The 9,722-nt window shown below is 42.8% G+C and overlaps 1 protein-coding gene across 1 annotated transcript; it reads left to right on the top strand.

Annotated features, from left to right (window-relative positions):
• Window positions 1–3,564: 3,564 nt before the first annotated feature.
• Window positions 3,565–4,683, top strand: LOC121288632 (actin-85C-like). Its single transcript, XM_041207301.1, has one exon. It carries the CDS (start codon window positions 3,568–3,570, stop codon window positions 4,681–4,683), a length of 1,116 nt encoding a protein of 371 aa, XP_041063235.1. The 5' UTR covers window positions 3,565–3,567.
• Window positions 4,684–9,722: the final 5,039 nt, after the last annotated feature.

Here is a 9,722-nt window from a genome sequence, read left to right as displayed (position 1 = left end):
AAGCATACAATGCGGCAAAGAGCAGTGGGAAACCAGGGGGTTGGGAAGCCTACAAAGACCAACAGAGGACAACTAAAAAAGAAATATGGAGGGAGAAGATTAAATATGAGGTAAACTATCCAGTAATATACAAGAAGATGGCAAGAGGTATTTTAGATATATAAAGGATAAGAGAGAGAGGCAAAAGTGGACATTGGGCCGCTGGAAAATGACGCTGGAGAAGTAGTAGTGGGGAACAAAGAAACGGCAGAGGAACTGAATAGGTACTTTGCATCAGTCTTCATGGTGGAAGACATGAGTAACATCCCCAAAGTTCAAGAGAGTCGGGGGGGCAGAGGTGAGTATGGTGGCCATTACCAAGGAGAAGGTGCTAGGAAAACTGAAAGGTCTGAAGGTGGATAAATCACCTGGACCAGATGGATTACACCCCAGAGTTCTGAAGGAGATAGCTGAAGAGATAGTGGAGGCGTTAGTGGTGATCTTTCAGGAATCACTGGAGTCAGGGAGGGTCCCAGAGAACTGGAAAATCGCTAATGTAACCCCCCTGTTTAAGAAAGGAGTGAGGCAAAAGATGGGAAATTACAGGCCAATTAGCCTGACCTTGGTTGTTGGTAAAATTTTAGAGTCCGTTATTAAGGATGAGATTTCAGAATACTTGGAAGTGCATGGTAAAATCGGGCAAAGTCAACATGGTTTCATCAAGGGGAGGTCATGCCTGACAAATCTGTTAGAATTCTTTGAGAGCTAATGAGTAGGTTAGACAAAGGAGAGCCAATGGATGTTATCTACTTGGACTTCCAGAAGGCCTTTGACAAGGTGCCGCACATGGGGCTGCTCAGTAAGATAAGAGCCCATGGTGTTAGAGGTAAGGTATTAGCATGGATAGAAGATTGGCTGTCTGGCAGGAGGTAGAGAGTGGGGATAAGGGGGTCCTTCTCAGGATGGCAGCCAGTGACTAGTGGAGTTCCGCAGGGTTCAGTGTTGGGACCACAACTTTTCACTTTATACATTAATGATCTGGATGAAGGAACTGAGGGCATCCTGGCTAAGTTTGCAAATGATACAAAGATAGGTGGAGGGACAAGTAGTATTGAGGAGGCGGGGAGGCTGCAGAAGGATTTGGACAGGTTAGGAGAATGGGCAAAGAAGTGGCAGATGGAATACAATGTGGGGAAGTGTGATGTCATGCACTTTGGTAGGAAGAATAGACTATTTTCTAAATGGGGAGACAATTCAGAAATTTGGAGTGCAAAGGGACTTGGGAGTCCTAGTCCAGGATTCTCTTAAGGTTAACTTGCAGGTTGAGTCAGTAGTTAGGAAGGCAAATGCAATGTTGACATTTATTTTGGGAGGACTAGAATATAAAAGCGGGGATGTGCTGCTGAGGCTTTATAAGGCTCTGGTCAGACCACATTTAGAATATTGTGAGCAATTTTGGGCCCCATATCTCTGGAAGGATGTTCTGGCCCTGGAGAGGGTCCAGAGGAGGTTCACGAGAACGATCCCAGGAATGAAATGCTTAACATATGAGGAACGTTTAAGGACTCTGGGTCTATACTCGATGGAGTTTAGAAGGATGAGGGGGGATCTGATTGAAACTTACTGAATACTGAAAGGCCTGGATAGAGTGGACGTGGGGAAGATGTTTCCATTAGTAGGAGAGAGTAGGACCCCAGGGCACAGCCTCAGAGTAAAGGGCAGACCTTTTTGAACAGAGATGAGGAGAAACTTCTTTAGCCAAAGAGTGGTGAATCTATGGAATTCATTGCCACAGAAGGCTGTGGAGGCCAGGTCATTGAATGTATTTAAGACCGAGATAGATAGGTTCTTGATTGGTAAGGGGATCAAAGGTTACAGGGAGAAAGCGGGAGAATGGGGTTGAGAAGCTTATCAGCCATGATTGAATGGCGGAGCAGACTTGATGGGCCAAATGGCCTAATTTCTGCTCCTCTGTCTTATGGTCTTATGGAATACTGTGTACACTTTTTCTCTCCTTAAGAAAGGATATACTTGCATTAGAAGCTGTTCAGAGGAAGTTCACTAGGCTTGTTTTTGGGGTTTAGAAGAATCAGAGGTAATCTTATTAAAACACAAAGGGCAGAATTTTGCCCTTGATGGGCAGGTGGGCCCGACCGACTCAGTGGCAGGCGGGTAGCCGATCACCGCTGCCAAAACGGGCCCCGCCGCCATTTGAAGTGGGCGGGCCAATTAAGGCCTGCCCAGCATGTCACCCAATGGGAAGTGCTATGCGCTTCCTCTGAGGGCAGGGGGGGATTCCCCAGCTGCCAGAGTGTGCTTTTTCGTGCATGCGCATGAAAGAGCGCACATCTCCCTGAGGCAAAGTGCTATCTCAGGGAGATCACTGAAACTCTGTGAAACTCTAAAAATAGAAAAATTTAAAAATCATTAACATGTCCCCCTCATGTGAAAATGTCACACGATATGGGACATGTTAGTGAAGAACACAAACACTTTATTGAAAGTTTTTAAACCCGATATCAAACCTCATCCCGCCAATGGATGAGGTTTGTAAAAAAAAAATCACTTACCCGCCTGCCCATTGGGCCCGTGCACCAACCCGAAATTCATACGGGCCCCTCAAAATCCTGGTCGATTGGAGAGTTAATGACCTTAACAAGGCCTTTAATTAATGGCAGACGCGCGACCCGCTGCATAGTGCGTCAGCTGACTGAAATATCATGATGCCGCGGACTGACGTCAGGACGCTTGCACAACATCAGCGTGCGACATTTTAAGCACTGGCATGTGGACTCCACCATCCGCAAGCCAGCCAGAAGATTCTGCCCAAAGATTCTGAGGGGTTTTGGCAAGATAGATATGGAGAGGATGTTTAATCTGCTGAGGAGTCTAAGACTTGGAGATGCAGTTTAAAAGTAAGGCATGTCCAACTTAAGAGAGATGAGGAGGATGTTTTCTTTCAGTGGATCATCAGTCTTTGGAATTCTCTTCCACAGACAGCAGTGGAGGCTGGGTAATTGATTATATTCAAGGCTGAGTTAGACAGACCTTGACAAGAGCTATGTGGGACAGCCAGGAAAATGGAGTTAAGGCCACAATCAGATCAGCCGTGATCTTATCCAAAGTCGAATGGCTTACTATTGCTCCTATGATCTTATGAATTAATCACAATTGTCTGTCTTCTAATCTTTAATACCCACTATTGCCTTTAATACCCACTATTGCCTATCTTCGATATCCCATTGTTCTCAATTTTCCTGCTGTTTATATCCTGTTCCCGCGTGTTCTTTATTTCCCTGTATTGCTTATCGCTTTTTGAGTATGGCTCAAAACCTAGCGCTATGAATTATTCATTTGCGTTGCAAGTGTAACTGCCTCTGTCATCTTGCGTAACAATGTATCTGGATGGGAGGGAAAATAAGACACTCCGAGGTAGGGCCCTCTTATTGGCGCATAGAGGGAAAGAGCACTGAGCTCTGTGACCTCAATAAAAAAGAATTGTCAAAACACATATCCTTCACTCAACCTTCCCTGTCAAATTGAACTGCCTTCCCCAACTTCGCCATTAGCATAAACGGGATCAAAACCATGGACAATTCTGCTGTAATCATAGACAACGGCTCGGGTATCTGCAAAGCAGGGATAGCCGGGGACAATGCCCCAAGGTCGGTTATTACATCCATCGTCGGACGTCCCAAAGCCAAGGCAGCAATGCTTGGGGCTGGTCACAAGGAGTACTATGTCGGGGAAGAAGCTCAAGCTAAGAGGGGCGTCTTGAGTTTGAAATATCCAATTAAACATGGCATAGTGACCTGCTGGGACGATATGGAAAAGATCTGGAGACATGTATATGATTGTGAACTCCGCTTAAAATCACACGAAAGGCCAGTGCTTTTGACCGAAGCCCCTCTGAATCCCTTACATAACCGAGAGACCATGACCGAGATGATGTTTGAAAGTTTCAAGGTGCCCGCAATGTACGTGGCTGTCCAGGCTGTCTTAGCTCTCTACGCTTCAGGGCGGACCACTGGCTTGGTTATGGACAGTGGAGATGGCGTGACTCACACCGTTCCCATCTACGAAGGCTACTGCCTCCCACATGCTGTCTACAGGTTCGACCTAGCTGGCAAAGACATCACACAATACTTCGTCAGGATCTTGATGGAAGTTGGCCATTCCTTCATCTCCTCTGCAGAGAGGGAAATTGTGAAGGACATCAAGGAGAAACTATGCTATGTGGCCGTTGATCCACACTTGGAGATGAGGAAGAAGCGAGAGGACATCCAGAAGGAATACAAGCTGCCTGATGGAAATGTGATACAGGTCCATAGCCAGCTTTTCAGAGCCCCGGAGATACTTTTTTCTCCTGCCAGCGTGGGCGTTGAATGTCAGGGTGTTCACAGGCTGGTCTTCAAAAGCATCTTGAAATGTGACATCGATCTGCGGAAGTATCTCCATTCAAACGTGCTACTCTCGGGCGGCTCCACGCTCTTCCCAGGTCTGGATTTTCGGCTGCTGAAGGAGCTTCAGTTGCTGGCTCCTGCTGGAGTCCCGGTGAAAGTCATCGCCCCTCCAGAGAGGAAGTACTCCGTTTGGATTGGGGCTTCCATCCTAACGTGCTTAACTTCCTTTCAAGAAATGTGGATTACGGCTTGCGAGTATCTGGAGATGGGATCGTGTGTGGTTCACAGAAAATGTTTCTAGGAACTCCTGTATGAATAACAACTATCACTAAGAATAGCAGATGCTTTAATCAGCCATGGTTTTTAAATGTTGAATGAAAAATAAACCACTGGAACTAATATTTCTGAGTGGCTTCGGTTGTGGGGTGCTATGGCTTGAACTCTGCTGTTAAATTGTGACAATACACTCCAAATGCCCAAGTAGATGTGTGTATATATATATACATATACACACACACAATGAGTTATTAAAAAGCTTAAATCCATGTACACATTTTTTGTACAAGACTACGTCCTGTTATGTTTTGGTAACAATTCTGTGTCAACTTATTCCCATTCTAAATTCCTTTGTCTGCATTTATAGTGAAAACTGTCTATGTAAACCTGCAATTACAATATTCCAATAATGGTGGCATTGTAGCACTTCAATCTTACACCTTGCGGCTCTTAAACCTGTACTGCGGAGGAACTCCTTTACTCCAAACAAATGTAATTCTCTGCTACCAAAATTGATTTTTAATTAGATAATATATTTTAATTTGATATTTATCAAATAGAACAAAACGTATAACTTTATGTTGCTGAAAAAAGAGACACTGTCTCAGCTTTTTGTCTTGCAACCAGATCGCAAGGACAGATCACAAGATTACCAACAGTAAAGGGAACAACAATTTATATTGCATGAAAAGAGAGTTCTGATTGGTTGGCAAGTGGACTGTGATTGGTAGAGGCATTGCCATGGAGAATGCAGCATGGAACAGTTAACTGCCAAGCTGTTGTATAAATTCAAACCAGGCAGGTCAACTCTGATTGGCCAAGGCATTGCCATGGGGAATGACCATGGAATGGCTGAACCCCAAGCTATTGTTTAGTTTAAAAAGGCACAATGAGCAGATATGCTCCTTCTATCTGCAAAGTACAGGGCCCTCTGTGTGAATATATGTGGTTTCTAGCTTGCCAACCAATCAGCACTGTCTTCTCATGCAGTATAAATTTTTGTTTCCTTTACTGTTGGTAATCTTGCGATCGGTCCTGATGAGTGCAAGATGAAAAGCTTAGGCAGCATGTCTCTTTTTTCAGCATTATTCAAGTTCTGTACCACCAAACAACTTTACATAATATATCATATATGTAAAATGTGTGTACATATTTAATAATGTATATCTGTATGTTTTTCAAACATCCCATGTGCTCTAACCTCACTTCACCTGCAGAATATGTTAAGTCTTGACTCCATTCAATGGAGGATCAACTAGTAATATACTAATAGATTTTTAAAATTTAAATTCTACTTCAAGTTAAATCATAACAGATGGGCTAGGGAACACAGATTCAAACTAGAGAAGGCCAAATTTAGGACTTGTGGAATGGATTTCCTGGTAGAGTGATGGAGGCAAAGCAAACAAAATAATTTGGAAAAACAGATGAATAAAAACAAAACTGCACTTATATGGCACCTTTTAAGACCTCAGGACCTCCCAGAGCACTTCATAGCCAATTAAGTACTTTTGAAATGTAGCCATTGTTATAATGTAGAAAATACAGCAGCCAACTTGTGCACAGCAAGGTCTCATATGGCAATTAGATTATGGCCAGGTAATCTATTAATAGTGAGGAATAAATATTGATCAGAACTCCCTTTCTCATCTTTGAATAGTGTCATGGGATCTTTTACATCCATCTGAGAGGGCAAATGGGGTTTATCATTTCATCTGAAAGATGGCAACTCCAACCATGCAACACTCCTTCAGTATCATACCAAAGTGTCAGCTTGAATTATATATTCAGGTCTCTGGAGTGAGAGTTGAACTCAGAGTTCAACCCAGACAAGTTGATGTGGGTCAAATGTGGCTCATTTAAGTTCCAGTAGAGGAATTCCTATCAAGACAGGAGGGAAGATCATGGCAAGATGGCTCAAGCTTTTCTCAAGGGATCCACAAAAAAACAAAAAAAAGTAAAACTTACCTTGCTGAATGTCTCTGACAATGGCTACTGTTTTTGGCAGGTTTTACCTGGCTGGAACCCATCACTGCACATTTGCCCAAGACTCAGGTTAAAATGGCAGATCAGGCCTCACTGGTATCATCGCATCCCAATTTGCAAATTTAAAGAGTACCCTGATGGCTTGTGGCAGGTGTTCTTGCCACTTGAAATTTAAAATAACAGTTGACAAGATGGGCAGGTGTGGCAGAAAGGAGTTGGTAAGTCCATTTTAGAATCATAGAAATTAACAGCACAAAAGGAGGCCATTCAACCATCTTAATTATTCCATCTGAAAAAAAGCTAGCCAGCCTAATCCTGTTTTCCAGCTCTTGGTCCATAGCCTCGTATGTTGTGGTGCTTCAAGTGCATATCCAAGTACTTTTTAAATGTGATAGGGGTTTCTTCTTCTACCAACCTTTCAGCCAATAAATTCCTATAAAGTGGGGACCAGAACTATATGCAGTACTCTAGCTGTAGCCTAACTAGTGTTGTATATAATTATAGCAGAGCTTACCTGCTTTTATATTCTATCCCTTGTCTAATAATGGAAGCTGTTCAGAATGCATTCTTAACCATCTTATCTACCTGTCCTGCTACCTCCAGGGATCTGTGGTCCCTCCAATCCTCTACACTCCTCAGTATACTACCATTAATTGTGTATTTTTTGCCTTATATTCCCTCCCCAAATGCATCATCTCACATTTCTCTGGAATGTATTCCGTTTGCCACTTTGCCGCCCAAAGCAGTCCATTGATATCATATTGAAGCATATATCTTTCTTCCTCAACAACAACCACACAACCAATTTTTGTAACATCTGCAAACTTCTTAATCATGTCCTCTGAATTTAAGTCTAAATTATTGATATATATCTCAAAAAGCAGGGGGATCTAGTACTGAGCCCAATGGAACCTGATCAGAAATAGTCACAATAACACCTGTCAATCCTTTCACATTGCTTCTTGCCACTGAGCCACTTTTGGATCCCTTTCACATTGCTTCTTGCCACTTTTAGATCCAACTTGCCACTTTCCCTTGGATTACATTGGCTTTTACTTTGCTGGCCAGTTTGCCATGTGTGACCTTGTCAAAAGGCCTGCTAAAATCTATGTAGACTATACCAAACACACTACCCTTAGTGATCTTCCTTGTAACCTCCTCAAAAAATTCACTCAAGTTATAAGCTTTCCCTTAACAAATCCACACTGACTGTTCTGAATTAAACAACAGCAACAACTTTAATATAATAAAATACCCCAAAGTGTTACAAAGCTAAATTTGACACCGAGTCACATAAGATATTCGGGCAGATAACCAAAAGCTTGATCAAAGAAGTAGATTTTCAGGAGAACCTTAAAGGAGGAGAGACCAAGAAAATTCCAGGACATAAAGGACTTTGCAGCTGAAAGCACAGACATCAATAGTGGAACATTTAAAATCGGGGATGCTCAAGATGCAAGAATTTGTGGAGCACAGATATCTTGGAGAGTTGTGGATCTGGAGGAGATTGCACAGATGGGGATGGTGGCAAGACTATGAAGGTGTTTGAAAACAAGAATGAGAATTTTAAAATCAAGGCATTTTTTTTAAAATCAAGATGGATGAATGGGACTTTGGTGTAAGTCAAGACACAGGTAGAAGAGTTTTGGATGACCTCATGTTTACAGAGGGTAGAAGGAGGTTGGCCAGCAGTGCATTGGCATAGTCAAGTCCAGAAGCAATAAAGGCATGCATGAGAGTTTTAGCAGCAGATGAGCTGAGGCAGGTCTGGAATCAGGCATGTTACAGAGGTGGAAATAGGAATTCCTAGTAATGGTGCAGGTGTGTGGTTGAAAACTTATCTAGGAGTCATATATAAGACCAAAGTTGCAAATAGTCTAGCTCAGACTCAGTTGCTAGAGAGAGGGATGGATTCAATGGTTAAGGAACAACTTGTAGTGGGAACCAAGAATAATGGTTTCACTCATCCAAAAATGTAATTGGGAAACATTATTGATCATCCAGCACTGGAATCAGACTAGCAGATTGATAATTGAGGGACAGTGGAGGAGTCATAAGAGGGGACAATGAGGTAGAGCAGTGTGGCACTTGAGTCTATGTGGAAACTGATGCTTTACTTGTGGATATGTCACCAAGGGGCAGCATGCAAATGAGAAATAATGGTTAAGGATAGATCTTTGGGATCAACAGAGGTAATGGTGTAGGAGCAGAAAAAAAGCCATTGCAAGTATTTCTCTGGCTATGATTAGTTAGATAAGAGTGAAGCAGGCGAGTGCAGTTCCACCCAGCTGGATAAAGCTGTAACAACGGAGAGGTGTTGTAGGAGGATGGTGCGGGCAATCATGTCAAAGATTGAAGAAAGATCACAAGAAGGATGAGGAGGAATAGTTTACCTTTATTATAGTCATATAGGATATCATTTGTGACTTTGATACCATTTTGGTACTCTGCCAGTTGTGGAAACTGATTGGAAGGATTTAAACATACAGTGCAAAGAAATAAGAGTATGTATTTGAGAGCTGACAACATGTACTTTAAAGAGGAAAGGAAGGTTGGAGATGTGGCAGTAAGCTTGTGAGGACAGTGATATCAAGGATTGTTTTTTGAGGACAGTGGTGATAATGGCAGATTTGAATGTCAGTGGACCAGTACCTGAAGAGAGAGAACTGTTAAAAACATCAACTAACATTGTAATCAGCAAGGGAAGCTGGGTGGTCAGCAGTTTAATGAAAATATGATTGAGGGGAGAAGGAGATGAGTTTCATAAACAAGATGAGTTTGGATGGGGCATGAGGAGAGATGGGAAAGAAACGAGATGATGCAAGTTCATGGCGAGGGCAGGGGTGAACTTTTGAGGAGGTTTGGACTGGTGGGCCAAGGGAAGGGAAAAAAGTGGCAGAGGCAGCTGATTGAATGGTTTCAATCTTAGTGAGAATGAAGTCCATCAGCTCTTTGAGTTCTTGGAGGTGTGGGTGGAGAATTAATGATGATGAATTCTGTCCTTATACTTTCCTCCAATAATTTTCCCATCACAAGACTAAGCTGACAGGCCTGAAGTTAGTTAGTTAGGCTATCCTG

This window comes from Carcharodon carcharias, chromosome 15 (assembly GCF_017639515.1).
Source record: "Carcharodon carcharias isolate sCarCar2 chromosome 15, sCarCar2.pri, whole genome shotgun sequence".
NCBI classification, from domain to species: Eukaryota; Metazoa; Chordata; class Chondrichthyes; order Lamniformes; family Lamnidae; genus Carcharodon; species Carcharodon carcharias.
Note: the sequence above shows the minus strand (reverse complement) of the source record. Positions and strands in the feature narration are given on the sequence as shown.